The 22,942-nt window shown below is 46.9% G+C and overlaps 2 protein-coding genes across 6 annotated transcripts in view; one reads left to right on the top strand and one right to left on the bottom strand.

Moving 5' to 3' along the window:
- Positions 1 to 2,718: 2,718 nt before the first annotated feature.
- Positions 2,719 to 10,064, bottom strand: LOC142491370 (uncharacterized). The gene is made up of 2 exons (XM_075593854.1): positions 9,385 to 10,064; positions 2,719 to 8,661 (listed from the first exon to the last, which is right to left on the bottom strand). Exon 2 carries the CDS (start codon positions 8,648 to 8,650, stop codon positions 5,750 to 5,752), a length of 2,901 nt encoding a protein of 966 aa, XP_075449969.1. The 5' UTR covers positions 8,651 to 8,661; positions 9,385 to 10,064; the 3' UTR covers positions 2,719 to 5,749.
- A 1,598-nt stretch (positions 10,065 to 11,662) lies between these two features.
- The window catches only part of IFNGR2 (interferon gamma receptor 2), a 41,548-nt gene continuing 30,268 nt past the window's right edge, over positions 11,663 to 22,942 (top strand). For 2 of the 5 annotated variants that reach the window (XR_012800384.1, XM_075593857.1), the window contains exons 1-3: positions 11,858 to 12,135; positions 21,442 to 21,574; positions 22,461 to 22,630. Coding sequence is in view for 3 of the 5 variants with exons in the window: in XM_075593857.1 (XP_075449972.1) it covers positions 12,078 to 12,135; positions 21,442 to 21,574; positions 22,461 to 22,630 (361 nt within the window). In the remaining 2 variants the exon portion in view is untranslated. Of the gene's footprint in view, positions 12,136 to 21,441; positions 21,575 to 22,460; positions 22,631 to 22,942 lie in introns of all 5 variants that reach the window. The other 3 variants (XR_012800383.1, XM_075593856.1, XM_075593855.1) reach the window with 2 other exon arrangements.

Consider the following 22,942-nt stretch of genomic DNA (forward strand, 5'->3'; position numbering starts at 1 on the left):
CCATTGGGAGAAACGCGCTCTATGAAATAAAGTTATTATTATTAACATTTAAAATGTTTGCTTTTTCAAAGTTCAGAAAAACGTCACATTTTGCAAGGCTCACACATCTTTACCCCGAAGCCACTGACATACTCATCATCGCCTTTACAATCGAATGATTGGACAGCCTTTGGAGCCTGTACCTAAGGCTGCGGTCCCAGTAACAGCCTGTGCGCACGGCGCGGCATGCGATGTGCGTGTAAGCACCGCCCCTCAATGGGGCTGGGCCCAGTACGCACCGTCACGCAGAAGGTGCAGCCGCGCCGTGTGGCAGGGTTTTTTCGAACTCAATCAAATTGAGTTCAAACCTTGCGACGGAGGCGTGGCCACGCCCCCACCGGCGGTTCACCCAATGAGGTCGAACCAGCCGCCAGACGTGATGGCAACGCCCCCGCAAATCCCCGAACATGCCCCCTCCCGTCGCAAGATCCCTCTCTCCCTCACAGACCGCAGATCGCGGTTAGCGCTGTGCACGCGCCGCCCCCCCCGCCGGGCGCGCGTGTAACAGACATTACTGGGACCGCAGCCTAAGGCTGCACTTATAGTGCTTGGCGACGCGACGTTGCTCCAAAACAAATACATTGAATCCGTCGCATGTGCTTATAGTAAGCGCGACGGAGCGACCAAAAATGTTGTGCTCAGTGTTATTTGATTTTTTTAGAGACAGTCGCCACGTGTGACTGTCTCTAAACCAATCACAGAGTGCCTATTGCACTCTGCCCTCCCCCTTGGTGACGTCACTGGCCTTGTCACTCAAACATGAAGTGCAACTTTCGCCAATGGCGACGGGTGACGTCATCGGTCGCGTCGCCGGCACTATAAACGCAGCCTGAGGATAGATTATAGCAACAAAATCAAATTAAGTGATCTCAAGGCTAAAGTATTAAGCAATTTTTAGAAAAAAACAATTACAGCCATCTTAAATATGCCCCAGAAATAATAATGTTTTTAAATTAATAATGCTCCAAAATATAAAACTTTTAATGTTTTGAGATCAGGACCTGTAACCCAGCAGTAGAATAGTCCTTGCGAGAAATTGTAGCAAAATATTGTGAGTTTATAGTCAAGTGTGGTCACAACATCCGTCCCAAAGGAAAAAATAAATAATCCACTTTATTTATGGAATTTGCCGTGTTGAAACACATATTCAGTAATGAAACAACAGTGGCAGATGAGATGCTATCCAAATGAGTCCTCTCTCTGGTCTCTACTCAATGTAATATGAAGTTGTTACCATATCATAATGAATGTGTTAACTTACATTTTCTCATCCTTAGGAGCTCAATGAATAGGACGACAATATTTTCCAGAATGGGGATGTGGCTTCACACCCTATAGCCGTTGCTCAATACTACCAGGTCTGATAGGGGAGGAGGAGGAGGGGGAGGAGGAGGATGGGGAGGAGGAGGAGGAGGGGGAGGAGGAGGAGGGGGAGGGGGGGGGAATCCACAGGGGAGTCTGAAGTGTAGATTTAACCAGGGGTGTATCAGAATGCTGGAGCAGGAGTCCAGATCCGAAGTCAGGGCAGGAACAAAGGAGCATACAGGATACCAGACTGGTAGAAGGACTAGGGCAGGACTGGCGCAAGGCCAGCTAAAAGTAATAACTCCTTTATTCATTAAGGGCATGAACACAAGCAAACAATAACAGTGTCAGAAACAGGCTGAAAACAAAGGCAGACACATGGGCACAAGGACTAGCATAAGCGGTAACACAATCTGCTCCAGCCAGGTAGGATGTTGTGAGTAGTGTGGAAGGAATCCTTTTAAAGGCCAGAAAGAGCACATGGTTCTGTCAGTACAGCTGTCTGCCAGGGATTGCAGACAAGGGAGCAGACCCAAGTAGTTGAGTCCTGACAAAAACGTTGGGAAGTCGTTTCCCGACATCAGTAAAACCTCTGAGCTCTATTCATAAAGGCAACGGGGGAGATGGATCAACGTAAAGCAAGTGCAAATAGTCATTTGTTGTGATGCATTTCTCTACTTTCTGCTTGCATTCCTGGCAGAAAGTGTGCCCTTGGCTTCATTAAGGCGCGAAACGCGTAGGAGAAGTGTTTGTCTTTTTTAAAAATGATTCAATAAACACATTTTTAATGTTTTGCTAAATCTAGCATTCCTATTCTTCTTGGTGGTGCTTCGCTACTTTTCTTCGAGGTCATCGGATTTTTTACGGCAAACAGCACGCCGGCAGAATAACTTGTCAGGTGTACGTGCCGCGACATGCAGAAGATTGAACACGCAAGATCCCAGGTTCCTGGTGGGGGCACCATTGTTACTTTCCTGTATGGGGTCTGGGTAAGTGTCGTCTGTGTATTTGTTATTAGTGTTGGACCGGGTCCTCATTTATAAAAAAACGCGTAACGGGTACCCGGCCAAAATGAAAGGTTCTACCCGGTCTGGCACTTACCTGCAGGGTGGCGGCGACACATAGGACCAGCAGCAGCGGTCCTGTGGCGATGGCAGCATCGGAGGTGTCTTCAGCCGGCGGGGGAGCTGCAGGAATCTATTTTTTTAGATACTTAATGAAGATTTACATGCCTCTACTCTACTATTATGCAAATTGTTAGCCCAAAAAGTTTACGCTACCTCCGATCTGGCGGATTTTTGACGCAAGTACAAGATAAAAAAGTGACGCACAAAGATACAAAGTTTGTCACATTTTATTATAATTTGTGTTTATTTGACACCTCCCTAATGCTCATTTTGACACTCCCCAAATCGCAAGCTGACACGCAAAACGTACAGCAAAGACCTTGACACACTGACAACAGAGACGCAAAGTGAAAACGACACAATTTACAATCGCGTACATTTTGCTCTAACTTTGCCATGATACATCACCTCCAATATATTAATATTCGCCCGTTTATGCATTAGCTTGCCACCGCCTTGGAAAAGTCTGCCGGTGAGCAGCCCAAACTTCGTACATTGCTGATGGAGCAATAAAAGTCTTTTAGATGAAGTCCGTAGTTCCCACCACAGCTTTATTATATACTTGACCTTCAGGGCTACAGCAGAGGGGCCCTAGAGATGTGAGCAGTGGCTGGATGAGATAGAAAATAAATACATTAATTGTTTTTTTTTTAATTTTAGTGTAGTACTCATGTTTCTTCTATTTTGGTACATCTGTAAGTAAAACGTAATTTTTCTTGCAAGTTACTGTAAGTGACGGCGTGGCCACTTTATGAGTAGCTGTTTTTTCCTAATAAGAGAAGTTGCGGAGTCATTTAAAAGTAGTATTTGTAATTATACGCTAGCGCTGGTAAATTCCGGGCATTGTTGAAATCCCTGCTCTCTGATTGGTTAAAATTCCGGCCATTATCCAATCAGTAATGGCACAGAATTTTTGGCGCCCTGCCAAGTTTTTCAGCCAATCAGCTTTCAGTTCTCATTCACAAAGAGTGAGATCAGCTCTTAGGCTCTTAGGCTGAGTCTATGGTGTGGGAGACAGCGCGGAGGCGTCCGCACAGGGCGCGATCAGATTGCCTTAAGGCAGTTATCGCGCCCATAGTCCGTGCGGGCGCACGTGGGCGGTGGCAGGAGGGGGTGCGTGTTGTGCAAGAAATCAGTTGAATCTGATTTCTTGGCGTGACACGCGGGTCACGTTAGCGGTTCGCCCAATGAGGGCAAACCAGCTCTGTGACGCCCCTTGGAACGCCCCCACGGCCCGTCTACAATGGCCAGGGAAAGCACCCACTTTCCCACAGCCTCCGCGCGGGCGAAGGCACCATGGCCCGGGCTTTGGGCTGAGCTCAGACAGGCTTCTGCGCTACCGCGTCCCACTGCTGGCCGATGTGTGCTCATCCCCAGCAGAATGACGCGATTGGAGGCGGGACTTTAAAAAAAAAAAAAATTGTGTGTTTGTGATTGGCTGGCGAAGTAGACGTGACGCGGCTGCCGCTTGAAATCACAACTTCAGTTGTCTCAAAGTGCAGCGGCATCAACGCCTCCGGGGTCGTTTCCAGTTTGAAAACTCCCACCCACCAAAGCGAAAGAGTGGCGAGCGTGCGTTCGTCAGCGTGTGCATGTCACATCGCATCCTGTCTGAGCTCAGCCTTAGGCTGCGCTTATAGTGCCGGCGACGTCAGGCTGCGGTCGCTGGAAAAATCAAAGTGAGATGACTTCCAGTGATCGCGACCAAGCCGTCGCTCCGTTGCGTCGTACTTACTATAAGCGCACGCGACGGCGGCAATGCATTAGTTTTGATGCAACGTCGCGTCGCCGGCACTATAAGCGCAGCCTTAGGCTGTGTCCCCGCTAGCGGGCACACACGCTCACCCGCGCTCAGGTAAACCAAAAAAACTGACTTTCTAGCACGTTCAACTACACGCAATGCTTCTTCCCCCGCGTGCATAAATGCAGGACACTCGGCGCTCCACACGTGTCGCCATCATGTGACATGACGCCGTTGCCGACGCCAGTGGGGGTGAGAGGGGGCGCGGGTGAGGTGACCGCCGGCAGGGGGGCGCAGGGAAAAATGTTTGCGCCCCCTGGTGTAGAAGGTAGACGAGGGCTGCAGAGTGTGTTTTGGTGTGTGGGTTTACAAGGGGCTGCAGTGTGTTTGTGACTGTAGAGGGAGGACTGCTGTGTGTGTGGAGGGTGGAGTAGGGCTGCAGTGTGTTTTGTATATATAGAGGGGGGGGGGTTGCATAGTGTGTTTGTGTGTGTATAGAGGGGACTGCATAGTGTGTGTGTGTGTATATATATGTAACGGTATTTCTGGCCCGGCCTGACCCACCCAATCTCACATTGGCCCCTGTGGTCTAACCGGACCCCATTACAGTGTAGATATGCCTGATGGTGCACCTGTTGGCTACAGGACTCCTGAGTCTCCCGCATGATGGTGTGTGGGGAGGACCCGTCAGACAGGCAGCTGAGGTAGTGTGCTGAGTCCTACCTAATTCCAGTGCAGCGCCTCCACCTCAGCAGGGTCCCTGCGTCCGCATGGGGATGGTCCTGTTGAGGAACTCCTCCGTGGTGCAACCTCCTGTGCAATCATTGGACTCTCACACACAGGGGTTTCTCTGATCAGCTCCATCTTTATTGTCACGGTGGGCATAGCTGCCCTCCACAATGGGTGTATTTAGCCGATCATCTCGCCCGTGCTCCCCTTTGATAGGTATGTCACCTAGATGAGGGATTCACTATTCCCGCAGGAATCACTGCCCTGTGCCAGGTCCCTGGACACAGTCTCCCATGGAGTTACTAGAACATAACTAACACTCTGCAGAACTTGAACTCCTTCCTGAACCTTGCAAGAACTTTCCAGCAACTGTACTCGCCTTGAACTCTGACAGAACTAACTCTTGACACAGTGCTGTGCCTTATGTAACTTCTGAGGCTGACACACCTCTGACATCACTAACCATGGAGTCAGAGCATGTGACCAGTCCCATCCATACACAGGGCACCCCACCAGGGTGTGAGGGAAAACCTCCATGATTACTGCTGGCATGCCCACACTTACCAGGCCTTGCTGCCAGCAGGAGAGATGACTGTAGGCATTTTACATGACCGCTACATTCTCCCCCTGGTGAATCCCATTGTCCTCGCTGGGACCTAAATTTGTATACCTCTTTCCAGGAAGCACTGTAACGGAAAACATAATTAACATCACACAAATTTCCTCATAATGCAGTACACATGAATACAGTCATCCGCCAAGCCCGCCCCGACCAGCAGCCACAGACCCGCGTGATGCACAGTACCACCTAAAAATAGTGATAGGGGTCCGGTTTCTTTACTTCTCTACCCCCCATATCCAGAACTATTACTGAGAAATGCCTGGGTAATCCCCTCTCTGGTCTATATGTTACTCTGTGTTTATAGATATTTCTCCCAATGGCCCATATGCGGATTAAATGTTCTATCCGTTCCTCGGCCTTCTTTCCTATCACGGAACTCCCTCTCCCCACTAGGTGCATTTCTATGGCCTCCCTAAGCCACCTATCCCGGTTGTCCTCTATCTCATCCATGAGAGGCTCAGGGACATACGGGTACTCCAACCCGTGGGAAGATTTATACCGAGCCATTATGGTTCTCTCGGCCCTACTAATTCTAGTCAGGTCAGCCTTACCTCCCCTCCCAGGCAGCACCCATGATAGGGGTTCGTCAGGGTCCACGGGGCCTGACAAAATACTGGGACCCATAGGCTCTATTTCCCTATTCTCAATCTGCAGCCATCGCTCCTGCAGCTCTCTGTCCCTCTGTTCTGGGGTAAACTCTCCCACCGCCCACCAATAGTCCACTACATCCTCTCGCCGGATGAGGAACCGAGTGCGGTCCATCCAGGCCGAGTACCCTTCAAATAATGGGGCCCACCACCGGTTCTCCCGGAATCTGTTTGACCCTCCTGAGTCCCTATCATCGTCCATGGAAAATACCCCTGATGACCGCTCAGACCGCGGTACAGACCACCTAAACGACCCCGAGGCCTTTACTACGGGTTGGGGTGCTGTAGTTGCCACTCTCAATTCTCCCCCTCCCCTTGAATCGCCCTCCGTAGCGCCACTGCGCTGCCTTTCCCCAGTCCGTCTTCCCTCTCCCCCTTGTGAATTGTCCACGTACTCCAGGCTAGACGGTGAACCCGGTGACCGTGGGATGGGGGTAGGGGTGTTAACTATGGCGGGGGTTTGGGCATAGGGGCACGGAACGGGACCCCACGGGGTTACGACCCGCTCCTGGCTGTCCGTAGACTGGTCCAAGGATGATGTCTCACCCTCCTCAGTCCTGAGATCGTCTCTCCAATTTCTGGGCCTTGTAAGTGATCGGGGACCTTCCCCCGATCGCCGAAGCGTCGCTGCTTTTTCTTCATGGGTTCCGCCGTCGCCACCGGAAGTGACGTCCTCCCCGGAACCGGAAACGTCACCATCTTGCGTGGGACCCCCATGCGGGATCTCTTCCTCTATGACGACATCCGATTGCTCCGCCGTCGTTGCCGAAAGTGATGCCGTCCCTCCACGTGCGCTTTGGGCCTGGCGCGGCCCCTCCAGCGCTTCGCCGTCCGCTGTAACCAGGTAAGTAATAGGGCTGCTTGGCTTACCCGTCCGCAGGGGTGTAGGCGTCTCTCTCCCGTCTCCGCCAGGTCCTGGGATGGCGGGACTCCGTCGGTCGGGTCGCCGATCTGCGGGGGACGTCCTGCCACTCACCCCACGGGGTGTCGTCCTTCCGGTCTGCCTTTTCAACTCCGCTTTTACCACCGCCAGCTCACGGAGGTCCTCGTCTGAGTAATCCCCTTTTCCTGACTTAGGGGTCTCCGGGCGGGGTGACAGTCTCTTTTCCCCGAACGCGGGGGTTGATTCAGCCGCCTCGATCGCTACTGACCCAGCCGACTTGACCGGCTCCAGTCCCTTGTCTCCGGGACTCGCGCGGTTGATCCATAGCGCGCCCGGGGACTCGGCGGAGCGCCTTGTCACGTCCACCGGGGGGTCAGTAGGCTGTATAGGAATAAATGTGGGCATAGGCCACAGGTACAAAGTCCCGCAATGAGGGCAACGTGCCGCCGTATTGACCGTTCCTCCGGGCAGCCCGCATTGTAGGCAGAGCCCGACCACCGTCTCGGTGTTGGCCACCCTCACTACTAGCACCCCGCTGGGCACTGAGTAGGGCTTTGTAGAGACCATTGTGCCCACAGTGGAGGAGCAGGCCATTCTCTTTACAGGAGCCACTCTCTGTAAAGGTCTTTCCAGCTTAGTGGTTCCTCGCAACTGGCTGGTGGAAGTTGCTGGATCCGCCACTCCCTGCTTCGGCTCCTCCCTTCTCTGACAGAGCTGGAACCCGCCCCCAGGGGTTGCAATAATGGGCGGGTCCCACAGGGGAATATCATGCCCCTTAATTAAGGCCGCACCTCTCTCAGTCCTGGTGGGCGCGGTTAGCGTTTTCGCGCCAATTTCCCCACAAGGGTGGGGGTCTTTTCCCGCGGCTAGTTCCCGCCTTTTTCTGGCAGCCGCCCTCTGTGCAAGATAACCATCCTTTTTGCACGGCTCTTCCACGGCCGGAACTACTTTCTGTAGTGGCGCCGTCTGGATATCAGTCCCTGGGCCCAGTGGGTGCATTCCCACAGGCCATAGTTGAAAGTCACTCCCCCTGGTAGAAATCAGGGGAGGGCCCCATAGACTAAGCGGTTGACTCAGCACAGGGGCTGAGTTAGTCACTGTCCATCCCGGCGCAGCCATAGCTTTCGCGCCATGCCCCCCATCAGGGCGGGGCTCTGCTGTTCGCGCCATTCCCGGCCAGCTCTTTGCAAGTCCTGCATCAGCCATTTTTTCTGCGACTGGCCCATGCGGTTTCCCTAGCAAGCGGGAACCGCCATTTTGATTGACTTTTACGCCCAAAAAGTCCATTTGTTTGCTCTCCTCGCGGGGTTCTCCCCCAATTATTACAATTTCCTCACACTCTTCAAGGGTGGCCCCTCGCTGTCCCAAACCGGATAAAAACGGGGCAGCCACGGCCTTCGCTCCGCTCCAGAGCAGATTGGTCAATGATAACTCGGCGACAGTCTGCTCTTCAGTGGGTTGCACGCCACGGGTGCCCTCCCCATCAGCCTCTGTCCGCCATTTCATGTTCTCCGCCCCACGCGGATCCTCCACTCTCTCGTAACAGTTATCGTACATGGGGCTCCACTCTGCGGGGCAGTCACCACACCGGTACAATAAAGATTAGCTTCAGATGCACCACCACATGTGTACCTTATCTAGGTGTGACCCAGTGTTGCACTACCTCAGGCTAGGCTCACTCTCTCAGTGTCTGCTGTGACTCCTTCCTCCCAGTCTGTGCTCCCTACGGTGAGTGTCTGGAATGGGCTAGGTACTCTGGCTCTGCCATGCAGTACTTGGGGCGTCTACCTGTCTTGGTCAGCCTAGCGCAGACCCTCTCCAGGATTCCTGACCATGTTAACAGGCTATCCCTTCTGGCATCCTACCAACTAGCACTGCCTCAAGGTGACTCGGTCAGCTATAGCCCGGCTCCAAACCCCTCACTCCTTTCAGGCCCCTAGGTTGTCCCTGCGAACTGACAATATCCCGTCAGCCCCCTGACCACCCCTAGGTCCGTCCCTACGCAGCACAGAGTGGCAGCAGACTCTCTCCCTGTTTCCCAGTGTGCCTAGCTAGAGCCTGTCCTGATGACAGATCTGATCTCAGCAGCTCGCCTCCAAATGTAACGGTATTTCTGGCCCGGCCTGACCCACCCAATCTCACATTGGCCCCTGTGGTCTAACCGGACCCCATTACAGTGTAGATATGCCTGATGGTGCACCTGTTGGCTACAGGACTCCTGAGTCTCCCGCATGATGGTGTGTGGGGAGGACCTGTCAGACAGGCAGCTGAGGTAGTGTGCTGAGTCCTACCTAGTTCCAGTGCAGCGCCTCCACCTCAGCAGGGTCCCTGCGTCCGCATGGGGATGGTCCTGTTGAGGAACTCCTCCGTGGTGCAACCTCCTGTGCAATCATTGGACTCTCACACACAGGGGTTTCTCTGATCAGCTCCATCTTTATTGTCACGGTGGGCATAGCTGCCCTCCACAATGGGTGTATTTAGCCGATCATCTCGCCCGTGCTCCCCTTTGATAGGTATGTCACCTAGATGAGGGATTCACTATTCCCGCAGGAATCACTGCCCTGTGCCAGGTCCCTGGACACAGTCTCCCATGGAGTTACTAGAACATAACTAACACTCTGCAGAACTTGAACTCCTTCCTGAACCTTGCAAGAACTTTCCAGCAACTGTACTCGCCTTGAACTCTGACAGAACTAACTCTTGACACAGTGCTGTGCCTTATGTAACTTCTGAGGCTGACACACCTCTGACATCACTAACCATGGAGTCAGAGCATGTGACCAGTCCCATCCATACACAGGGCACCCCACCAGGGTGTGAGGGAAAACCTCCATGATTACTGCTGGCATGCCCACACTTACCAGGCCTTGCTGCCAGCAGGAGAGATGACTGTAGGCATTTTACATGACCGCTACATATATATATATTATAGGCTAAATGTATAAAAAAAAAATTTTTTACATTTACAAAATGTATCTTTTTTTATGAAGTCAAATTGATTTTTATCAGCATGATTGTCTACATTCTTATGCTTTTACTGCAAGTTTATTAAAAGGAAATTGTACTTGCACACAACCCCCTCTCTCTATATATATATATCTATATATCTATATATATATAGAGAGAGAGAGGGTTGGCAGTGGATATTCACAGTTGAGTGCAAATAGCCGCACGGCTATTCGCACTCAGTAAACATCCCAGCCTGGAATCGAACCCTTGTCCCCTTATGGCTATTCGCATTCAGTAGAACTTAACTGAGTGCGAATAGCCAAGCTGTTATGAACAGGTTTCTATGCCTTTATTCACCAGGAAAAAATCAGAAAGTCTTATAGCTCAGTGGTTATGCAGCAGGCCATTTGCATAGTGGACCAGGGTTACATTCCTGGCAGGGATGTTTATTTTTTCCATTTTATTTTCTACTGACTGCAGCTCGGCTATTCGCACTCAGTTAAGTTCTACTAGCTCGGCTATTCGCACTCAGTTAAGTTCCATAGAAACGTGTTCATAACAGCTCGGCTATTCGCACTCAGTTAAGTTCTACTAGCTCGGCTAGTCACACTCAGTTAAGTTCTACTGAGTGCAAATAGCCGCACGGCTATTTCTACGCACGGCTATTCGCACTCAGTAGAAAATAAAATGGAAAAAATAAACATCCCTGCCAGGAATGGAACCCTGGTCCATTATGTGAATGGCCTGCTGCATAACCACTGAGCTATAAGACTTTCTGATTTTTTCCTGGTGAATAAAGGCATAGAAACCTGTTCATAACAGCTTGGCTATTCGCACTCAGTTAAGTTCTACTGAGTGCGAATAGCCGTAAGGGGACAAGGGTTCGATTCCAGGCTGGGATGTTTACTGAGTGCGAATAGCCGTGCGGCTATTTGCACTCAACGGTGAATATCCACTGCCGAGGGGGTTGTGTGCAAGTACAATTTCCTTTTAATAAACTTGCAGTAAAAGCATAAGAATGTAGAAAATCATGCTGATAAAAATCAATTTGACTTCATAAAAAAAGATACATTTTGTAAATGTAAATTTTTTTTTTTATACATTTAGCCTATAATAGTAATAATCCCCTCAGAACAGGGCATTACTGGCCTATAATGCCCTGGCTGGGTTAAAGTCCCTCGGCTTTGCCTCAGGCCTTCAGCTCTTCCAGCCAGGGCATTATTGTCCAGTAATGCCTTGTTCTTCGGGGATTATTACTTAAGTGATATCACAATTCAATCTCTGATAACAACCTGCTTCTTTGCACCAAATGGGAGCAGGAGAAAGGCAGTGCTCTCTCTGCCCCTTACAGCCTGACACATAGGGGCAGCAGATGGATATGCAGACACAGGGCATGCACACGGAGAGCTGCCCAGTCATGACTGCGTGAGAACCTGCGTCAGTCTGTGGGGAGGTCCCTGTATCTCCTCCTGTTGTCAGTCTGTGGGGAGGGCCCTGTATCTCCTCCTGCTGTCAGTCTGTACCGAGGTCCCTGTATCTCCTCCTGCTGTCAGTCGGTGGGGAGGGCCCTGTATCTCCTCCTGCTGTCAGTCTGTGGGGAGGTCCCTGTATCTCCTCCTGCTGTCAGTCTGTGGGGAGGTCCCTGTATCTCCTCCTGCTGTCAGTCTGTGGGGAGGTCCCTGTATCTCCTCCTGCTGTCAGTCTGTGGGGAGGTCCCTGTATCTCCTCCTGCTGTCAGTCTGTGGGGAGGTCCCTGGATCTCCTCCTGCTGTCAGTCTGTGGGGAGGTCCCTGGGTCTCCTCCTGCTGCTGGAAGCTGGGCGCTGCGCGCGCAGGCGGTAGAGCCCCACTAATAAGCGCGTGCCGGGAGGGTCCTGCTCTCGGAAGGGCAACTTGCCACAGAGCCGCTGTGTGACTCACCGTGCCAGGACTCGGGGCTTCCGCGCATGCGCTGGACGTGAACTAGCCCAATGGCGGAGGAGAAGAGGAAGTGGAGGGGAAGATCTCTGGCGGTGAGGGAGCTGCTGTGAGAAGAGATGAGGACTCTGTGCTGGCTGCCAGCGCTGCTCGCCCTACTGCACACTATGCCCCCAGGTACTGCGCATGAGGGGCCTGGCAGCCAGGCCATGGGGGTGGTAGCCATCATAACCAACGCCGCGGTGTGTTTACTAATAAACCCCATTATCCTGCGGTGGGAATCTGTTTAGTACAACATGCTAGAGTAACGTTAGGCTGGCATATTAGTGTAAAGTTAGGCTGGCATATTAGGGTACGGGTTAGGATGGCATTATTAGGGTAAGGGTTAGACTCGCATTACTAGAGTAAGGGTTAATAAGGAATTATTAGGGTACGGGTTAGACTGGCATTATAAGGGAAAGTGTTAGGCTGGTATTACTACGGTAAGGGCTGGGCTGGCATGTTAGGTTTAGGCTGGCATGTTAGGAAAAAGGTTAGGCTGGCATTAGGATAAGGGTTAGGTGGGCATTATCACAGTTAGGCTGGCATTATTAGGGTAAGGGTTAAGCTGACATTATTAGGGTAAGGGTTAGACTGGCATATAAAGGTAAGGGCTGGCATTACTAGGGTAAGGGTTAGGTTGGCATTATTAGGTAAGGGTTAAGCTGACATTAGTGTAAGGGTTAGACTGGCATATAAAGGTAAGGGCTGGCATTACTAGGGTAAGGGTTAGGTTGGCATTATTAGGTAAGGGTTAAGCTGACATTAGTGTAAGGGTTAGACTGGCATTATTAGGATAAGGGTTAAGATGGCATTATTAGAGTAAGGGTTAGACTGGCATATTTGGGTAGGAGTTAGGCTGGCATTACTAGGGTAAGGGGAATTTTGTTTCTTCTGTTGCTGGTTAAATATGGCTGTACAAGTCCCTTTTTTATCCGGCTTGGCAGGTAAATAGCCTCTACTTTTTTTTTATTTTACCTCTAATTCCCCTCTAGAAATATTAAATTAAAATGGGACATGCTGTATAAGAAAAGGGGCTGGGTGAGCGTTCACACAGTGCTGCTATTAATTGTCTTTCTTATATGCCATAAGACGCCTTTAGGTGTATGATGGCGTGGGACAACTTGGTTAATATGGTCTATAATTAATACTGCAATTCAGATATTTATGTATTAGCACAAATGGAGAGCAGAGGGGAATGTAATTCCATAAACATGAGCTGCTATTTGCAGTGGCCTTTCCTTGGTTACTGGTTATAAAAACATTTTAACTCTTAGTTGCTTGTCATCTTCTCCCCTCCTGACCTCTGTAAAATCATTGTAATTTCACTCATGTATTAGGTTAATGACTGGTAAATGTAAGTTTCACCAGAAGATGTACAGTATCCGAGTCCTCCTCCTTTATTGAGCCATCTTCTTGGTATAGAATGAGTTAGTGTATCACCTTTTCTTTTTCATTAATTTATTTAGGGTAAGGGTTAGGTTTATTCGTTTTATTTAGAGAAATATCACTGTGATATTTCTTAAGCTTCTACAACGCATTGTGAAGACAAGGGGGTTGAAATGATGTAAAAATCCTTTATCTCTCAACTCTGATTACTACATTCGGATTGATTGCTGTATTTTTTCCACATTTACGCTAGGAATGAACCATAAACCAGTTTGCAATGTATAAAAATACGTGTTGTGCGATTTGGCGATGAGACATATATTTCATTTTGTATTAGTAGGTGATGGAACAAAGACCATCATTATATATAGGTACATAATGCTATCCTTCCTGTCATGTGCGGTTCCTCCTCTCTCTCACTGCCTCTGTCCCAGGAAAAGGATTGTCCAGCGTCTTCCCAGGAAAGCTTCACAACCACGTCCTTTCCTGATACCTTAGAACAGTGATTTTCCAACCTGTGTTCTGTCTAGTCCTCAGTCCTGTGAAAAACACACAGATTGAAGTTGATTGACTTGGTGACTCTATAAATACTTGTGGGTATACTAGACCGATATACAGATCATTCATTGCTAGTGGGATTGGTTGGTGGTTGCAAAACTGTGATTAATGTTGAATGAGGGAAAAAAGCGAAGGGCTCCAAAAGAAAGTTGCTTGTATGCACACCACAATCTATAAAATATAACACTTGATGAAATCTTAATTGAAACATATATCGCTATAAATTAAAATGAGTTGGTCGGGGTATTTGCAACAATTGAGAGAATGGATGTTTATCAGACACTATCTGCGTATCAGCTTATTACAGTCTATGATAAATAACTGTCTCAAATAATTTGTGCACTTAATGTGGGAGTGCTAGAGTGACGCTGGGATATGAGGTGGCTTAAACATGGGGTTGTCCGAAGTCGCAATACGTTTCTAACCTACGGTGTTATCATGCATTTCTGAAGGGTTCTGCAGTTATAAAGCTGCAGTTCAAGCACTATCCTACGTGTGTTTTTTTTAATTTTTTATGTATTCTAATTTAGCTGGCATTTTTGTTTCTATAGAAACCATTTACAAAGTCCCACCCCTTCCCCTTCTGAGAGGCTCTGGCTCTTGATCCCTGCCCCCCTCTCTAGCAGTGCAGCACACAGAACTTTGCATTCTGGGTGATGTAGTCCAGCAATAACTGAATTAAATAACCCTGAGCAAAGCGATCGATCAGCAACTTGGCTAATCACTTGTCAGTGTGCAGTTTGTATTGATGCACATATTGAATGGAAAAAATATATATATTTTCAAAACGGCAGCTTGAAAAGGTTGAAGGTGTCTTAGAAAACATACTTATTTCATGTACTGTGAGGTATTCCCAGTGCCGGAGAAATAATCAGCTCCATATATAAAATAAATGAATGGGAGTAAAATCTTCTCCAGTGTGAGAGAGACAGCTTCACGGCATGTCTAATATGTGCCATAGAGTGACTGCCAAGTGATATATGAGCAGTTCCTCCTGTTATTTTGTATTTTTTGCCCCACTCCACCCTCCTTTTAACCTTGTTAGTGTAATCTCCGGGGGACCTCTTGCTTCCCGGGATACTTACCACGGGATACTTACCAGGGAAGGTGCCGCTGGTAGCATCTCCCCTGTGATGCGGGCCAATAGGAAGCCACAAAGTCATGCGTCACGACTTCCTTTCGTCACACGGGGCGCTTTCTGTAAACCTCCAGCAAGTGTTATCGGCACCTCTCCAGTAAGTATCTCAGGAAGCAAAGCATACCCCCATCTGAAACTTGCTTCCTATACATGTTATAAAAAGTGGGGTGCATCTTTAACTGCTTAACATGAGTTTAGTCTGCCACACCGGTTCTGAAAACTGTAGGGGAAGAGCAATGTTCCGGTGTATTTACTGCAGGGGCGGCCAACTCCCAGGATTTGAGGATATCCCTGTTTCAGCACAGGTGGCTCAATCCGTGGCTTAGTCGTTGGTTAAGACACCGGTGCTGAAGCAGGGATATCCTTAAAATGAGGCCTGTTGGTGACCCTTGAGGATTGGCGTTGCCCACTCCTGATTTATTGCATGGAGCATTCCTCTCCTGGCTCTTTTCCTACTTGGAGAATTGAGTTACAAACTGTTGCTTCGTCACTGTGCGTTCGGATGTCGTTACATTAAAATTAGATGTACAAACAACCATCCAAAAATAGCTCTTCATTTGGAGCCAGAGGCTCTCAAGCCAGAGGAATTGGTAAAACATTGCCACATGCTTGAGGAGATATATGTATATACAGTATGTGTCAATAAAGTAAGATGATACAGTTCTTCCTGGGCGCACATTAATCCCGGGATTCAGTTCTTCCTGGGCGCACATTAATCCCGGGATTCAGTTCTTCCTGGGTGCACATTATACCAGGGCCACATTATCCCGGGATTCAGTTCTTCGTGGGTGCACATTATACCAGGGCCACATTAATCCCGGGATTCAGTTCTTCGTGGGTGCACATTATCCCAGGATTCAGTTCTTCCTGGGCGCACATTAATCCCGGGATTCAGTTCTTCCTGGGCGCACATTATCCCGGGATTCAGTTCTTCCTGGGTGCACATTATCCCAGGATTCAGTTCTTCCTGGGTGCACATTATCCCAGGATTCAGTTCTTAGTGGGTGCACATTATCCCAGGGCCACATTATCCCAGGATTCAGTTCTTCGTGGGTGCACATTATCCCAGGATTCAGTTCTTAGTGGGCGCACATTATCCCAGGATTCAGTTCTTCGTGGGTGCACATTATCCCAGGATTCAGTTCTTCGTGGGTGCACATTATCCCAGGATTCAGTTCTTAGTGGGCGCACATTATCCCAGGATTCAGTTCTTAGTGGGCGCACATTACCCCAGGGCCACATTGATACCGGGATTCAGTTCTTAGAAAGGGAATATTAGCCTGATTAATATTAACCCTTGTATTCTGTTTTTAAAGATAATACATGGTAAACAATACACCAATAGGATAGTAGGTTGTTTAATAACTATTATCATAACATTAATTAGCCTGTTCTAAGTAGAACTGTATGTACACATGGGACATTATAATGACATCAGCATGTCTCCTGTTTATGTACACACCTAAAGCTGCGGATATTATCCTGCCTTAACCCAACACACAAATTACCTGGGTTAGAAAGAGAGCTAGTATCCCTGTCTAGACACTAAAGATCTCAATCCTAATGAGTTACTATATACAACTACAAGTTTCCACCGTAGTAGGAGTAGGCACACATAACGTGTCTTTAGCCTGGAGATACGGCTCTGCGTCCGTATCAAATTATAGCTTCTGTCAGTACTCTTTATGTAAATTGTATCGGTGGTAATTTTGTAATAGATTAGTAGTAACGTCACACAGCAGTATATTCAAACTGCAGCCTCCCCCAGGACGGGAGCGTTGTGACATCAGCGCGCACCACCTGACGTACGTTTTGCGTTACGTGCTCTCTCAGGTGAGAAACCACCTCCTGAGAAATATACTGCTCATATACCATTGCACTGAGTGCATTTAACAAGGACCACTTTCTCTTTTCTGTTTTTTTTTAACTTTATATCTGTACCTATTGCACAGTTATCTACATTTAATATTGGTTTATAGAAGCTGATGCTAGAGTCTTTCCCTCCTCCCCTTCCCCCTGTCTGAATACCCTCCTCTATCCGAACAGAGAAACCTTAATAACAAAAAACAAAACCGTCTCTAAAATCTTCTTCCCTATCAGGCATCCTGAAAATCTTCATTGTAACCACAATTTCCTTCTAATATTAATTACCTTTCCAACTACTCTTTCATAGAGAACATATTCTCCTCCTTGGCATCGTCCTGGCATAGGACAGCTGCCAATATGATGAATCTGTCCTGTGACATTAACCAAACATGTCTGCAAAATATTAACATATTTTACTAGTTTATGTAGTAATATTTTCTTTCAAACAGATATTCTGTGTCCTAACAGAACTTTGTATGAGGTCATACATAATATACATAATATAAAATAATATGGTACTTTAACATTTCTACAGTGATTTTGCATTCACCAACTTATTTTTAATCAATGACATGCATAAATCTAGGCTTATAGCCAACTGTCTGGGCGTATTGTCAATTGCCCTTGAAAGTATACACTGTATCTTGTACTTGCTGTATAATTCTAATAAAACTATGAATTTAAACAAAATGAAAAATGATTCTTAATTTCTAAATATATGTTTCTTAAACGTATTACGTTTTAAATCATTCAATGCTATAGACTGAGTGATGTGATATTTCACTCCACAATAAGGACAGATTATTCTTTCACACAATCATAGTAATTGGGAGTTCTTTAAAACAAGAAGAAGAAAAAATTAAAAATAGAGAAGGGAAGGGCAGGACCCCCTTCTTGTAATGGCAGAACACAGAAATTATAAGACTAATCAGAAATTACTCCTTCCGATGTTCAGTTAAAGGATCAAATGTGATCCTAAAAAATGATACCCTCGTGTCATTGATAACAGAATCTATACTAGTGTTTGTTTTCCCACTCTTGGGACAAGAACAATTATTAACAAAGTAGCAAAAATGATAATTTCATAAGAGTTGTTTTAATTTTTTTTTTCATTCTTATAAAAACTCTTATTACTTTGTAACGCATAAAACAAAAGACACGCATTCTCTTGCGTTATAGCCAATTTCTTTCTGAATTACATAGATACACTTCAGAAAGAGAGGGGGAGTTGGGTTCATATGTCAGGCTGATTGTAGGCAAAAATGGCAGAGCGGTAATTCAATATCAACCCGTCTTCTTCCTTTTTTTCTTCTCGATAATTCTTTAGGAACTAAAAACAAAATGAACTCTTATCCCTCAAACATCTCTAATTTTCTTGTCTCCTCAAAGATGTTTACAGTACCTTTTCACCAATCTCACAAGTAGGACCACGGTGTTTGAAATCATAGTCATCTAATATGCACTGACTTTGGCCCTTTGCAGACGCATTTACCAGAACACCCTCCTACTGTCTCTGTACGTTCTCCCCACCTACCACTTAGATTGTAAGCTCTTCGGGGCAGGGACTCCTTTTTCTAATGGTACATTTATGTCTGAAGCGTTTATTCCCGTTATATTATTATGTCACGTGTATTACTGCTGTGACATGCTATATAAATAAAGACAGACATGCATGCATACATACATACATACATACATACGCTTCATCTTTTGTTGTACATTTGCTTAACCTTTTGAATGCCCTCATGATGTTCCCGTGACGGCATGAGGGACAGCACGCCAGGGGCGCTATTGACGTACCCTCCCCCCCCCCCGACACTGCGCAGCACCTGCATCGTTAAAGCAGCTTAAAAAGTGCTGAATAGCTGAAATAATTATCATTTCTAATAAATACATTGCAAGTAAATTTGGGAGGAAAAAAGTAAAGACCACCATTTTCAACAAAAATTCACAGCCAGAATTTTTTTCGGTTTGAACGTGTTACCTAACTCTAAATTCCGTGAGGCGTATCTTTTCTGAAAATATATACTATCATGGGGGTATTTTTGTGCTAGAGGGTAGTTTTGCTTTGCCAATAAAGGGGCCTATGCAGAGAGCAGCGCTATTTCGAAATTCGCCATTTTTTGGAGAAAATCGCGCAGAAAGCAGCAGAAAATGGCGAGTTCCGAAAAACGCGCCAATTTTTCTTTTCTATTTGTAAAACTCGCCTCGCGGCTGGCGAGAACCGCAATCTCGCCAGTTTTAAAAATATCCGTATGCAGAGAGGCGCGAACGGCATCTAGCGGCTGTTCGCGCCAATAAAATGGCGCGATTGTCTCCGTTTTGCCTCGCCAAAAAAAACTGCCGCTCGCGGCCATTGCAAAGGGAAAAAAAAGGCGCGAATTTGTTTTAACACATTTCTGAAGCGCGCATCTCGCCAATTTAAACTCGCCACACGCATCCATGTTAAACATAGCAGAATTCGCACTTTTCTGCATATGGAGATTAAAACTCTCCAAAAAAGCTACTTTTTAATAAATTCGCCAATTTTAAAATTCGCTGCTCTCTGCATAGGCCCCAAAGTGTGTACCTTTTTTACATTCAGCCCTGAAAAATTCAGGCACGAAGGGCCTTCCATACGTACTAATTCCTGAGTCCCTAAGATATGTCAAGTTAAGAGGCCCCAAAAATGAGAAATCTACTTATTATTCTGACTGAAGAGACCATTGAAAAATATAAACATGAAACTGAAATGAATGACAGCGTTATACTAGCACTGTTACATACAGAGATGATGGTGTAAAGGTGACATGAACAGTGTTTGCACATTCATAATCAACCAAAATGACAAATTGTTTGCACATTTTTTGTATATCATTGAACTTCTCTTCCAATTGGTTTCATGTGCATCCATCGTAGGGGTGAAAGATTTGTCACATATTTGTCTGAAAATGTCCATATTTATAGAGAAGCTTGTTTTCCCCATATCTTCTTTATCATCCGATTTTGATCAAATTTGAAATGTATTTTTTTTCCCTTCTATTTTTGAGCCGTAGCTTAGTTAGCGCATGCGCAAGTCCGGCATTGCAGGTCGGACTTCTCACAACGCAGACACATCCAGGGGAGCGCAAGTGCACGGGGGCTGTTCACTTCGATGTGCATAATTGTATATATCTATATTTGTGAGGGTATATGATCTTTTATTACTGTGAACATATTTACCGTTAAATATGACTATACTATACCATGAGGATGATGTGTTTGTTGTGTACTCTTCTATTTTATAGATGGCACATCAAAGAGCAATATGAATATCCCTCAAATGTGACAAAAGTTTGGAAATGCTGGATGCATAAATCAGAAACTATATGAAAACCAATTCTCGAATCTTCTTTTGTGTTTTTTTGGTAGATGTTTAACTAAAGACTATAACATTGGCATAATGGGATATGGCGAATCAGTGTTTTTCATGGTGGTAAAGCATGTTGTTGATAATTTTTGTTTAATTGAAAACCCCACATATAGTTAGTGTTCATATAAACCCTAATGCTGGGGCCATGGTACAACAGACCGTGTGGACGCGTCCGCACGCTGAGCAAACAGACTGCCTTAAGGCAGTGTTCGCGTCCATGCGGCGCGGAAGCAGGAGGGGGCGCGCGTTGCGCAAGAAATCAGTTAAAACTGATTTCTTGGCGCGGTAGTAGAAGAGTGAGTGTAGTGCTCAGCAATCGGACACGGTTCCGTCTGTAGAAAGTATGAGACGGAAATGTCCAGATGAAAATGGAGTGTCCACAAAGTGATAATATAGTTGGACTGGAAGGGATACGTGTCTAGTGGAGTCCACGTGACGCCCACATCAATTGACACTTCAATAAGCACCCAACCAGTCTATGAATATATATACCATAATGTCCACTGTGTACAGGCTATAATTCAAGGCACTGCGGCTCTTTACCTGTACACTCCGAGGGACACTCCAATCGTCTGTGGCGTGCACTGACCCTGTATCGGCATCGCTCTGGGAAAAAAGGTAGCGTTGCTGCACACTGTACTGCACTGTACACAAAAAGAAGCACTGATTAAAATATAGAGAAAGGTCCTTTTATAGCAAGGGTGCGCAAACTGGGGGGCGCAAGATTTTCCAGGGGGGCGCGGCGGTTACAGAGGCCCCATGCTGTTTCCCAAGGCATTTACATTAAATACCGGGGAGGACCACGTGAGGCCTCTGCAACTATCCTTAGCTTGTCTTCGGCAACGCGGCGTCCTGGTCACGTGACGTCACATTGCCACCCGCGGCGTCATTTGACACTGAAGTAAGGAGGGGAGAGCAGGCAGGGGGGCGCAGTGGGGAAAGTTTGCCCACCCCCCTGCTCTAAAGTACTGAAACGTTGATGGTTAATAATCATTTTGCATCATTTACTTGTCTTGTGAGTGCTTGCGCAGACATAACAATATGTATATTATACATATCTAAACACGTATGTGTATATTTATAAATATATATATTTTTTCAGGTTCTCATTCTGTATTACCTGCACCAACCAATGTGAAAATTCACTCATACAATCTGAAGCAAGTATTGAAGTGGGACCCTGTAAAAGTGGAAAATGTCACGTACAATGTGACCTACAGAGTGGGGTATAACGCGTAAGCATTACAGTAATATTTCCTGTGAAGTGCAATCCCTCCTGGTAGCAAAGTGAACATTAATTAACGGTTAACATTAGACAGTGACCTGTTTAAGGGGGTGACATCTGAGTGATTGACATCTATAAGTATTTTAAAATCAATGTGTACAGTTATTATGTAAACATGGTGAGCCGAGTCTTGGGGGGGTTGATGTCTTCGTGCTGCTCCTTTTTGTGATGTCACTTTGTGATGTCACGGTGTGTTCAGCAAATGCTTCTACAGCCAGAGTCCCTCCTGTCCACAGCTCCCCTTATCTGTATTAACTCTCTGATAAAGGGAAAAGAATACACTTGGTCGACAAACACCGCCCCTTTTCAGAGACACCTAAGGCCGTGCGTATAGTGCCTGCGACGGGCGACGTCGGCCAAAAACAAATGCATTGCCGCCGCGTGCGCTTATAGTAAGCGCGACATCCCGTCGCGAATTTTGGGAGCTGGCAATATTTGATTTTTCAAGGGCTGTCGCCTCGTGACAGCCCCTGAACCAATCAAATGCCAGTACGCCCGCAATGCCGCCGCAAAGCGAAATATAACTTTCCGTCGCGGACACTATACGCGCGGCGTAAGAAATACATTTTTATAATTCCTTTCCAAAATAATGATAGCAGCCAAGTCTTTGTAAGCATGGTTCGATTTGTGTAGCCCATTGGACTCTTCAATTCCTTTACAAAAGGTTGTTTTATGGCTGGCTACATGAAATTGCACCTTTTTAGGGGGATAATGCAATGTACTTCAAAGCCATCGTTCAGGCCATTATCAATAGAAAACTCTTGGTCATGAGACCCGACTTATTCTGATTTATTTTATTATGCGTCTGTTGACTTGTTAAACTTTGTGCATTTCAGGTTCTATGACAACGATATTCATTCGATATGTGAGAACATCACAGAGACGCAGTGTGATTTCCCAGAGGAAATAAAAGTCTTTTGGAGGGTTAAATTGCGGGTGCGGGCTGAGCTGGGGGAGCTGAAATCTAACTGGGCTGAGACGCCTATATTCCAAGCAACGAGAAACAGTGAGTAGCGTTTGTTTAACAAGGGCTTGAGGCGCAACTAGGTAAGCAATCGTTCCCGAGTGCGCGCACAGTCCCCGCAAGCATAAAAAGCCCAAACCCACTACTATGACACTGCGTTTGAAGCAGGGGAGCCTGTTTCAATTCCCATTGTCAGCTCCTTGTGACCTTGGGCAAGTCTCTTTAGCTCCCTGTGCCTCAGGCACCAACATCATAGATTGTGTCTGTACTAACAAATGTACAGCGCCCTGGATAAGAACGCTATATAAATGTTGATATAAATATACTGTATATATTTGTATCAATAGGAGTGTG

This window comes from Ascaphus truei, chromosome 3, assembly GCF_040206685.1.
Source record: "Ascaphus truei isolate aAscTru1 chromosome 3, aAscTru1.hap1, whole genome shotgun sequence".
In the NCBI taxonomy this organism is placed as follows: Eukaryota; Metazoa; Chordata; class Amphibia; order Anura; family Ascaphidae; genus Ascaphus; species Ascaphus truei.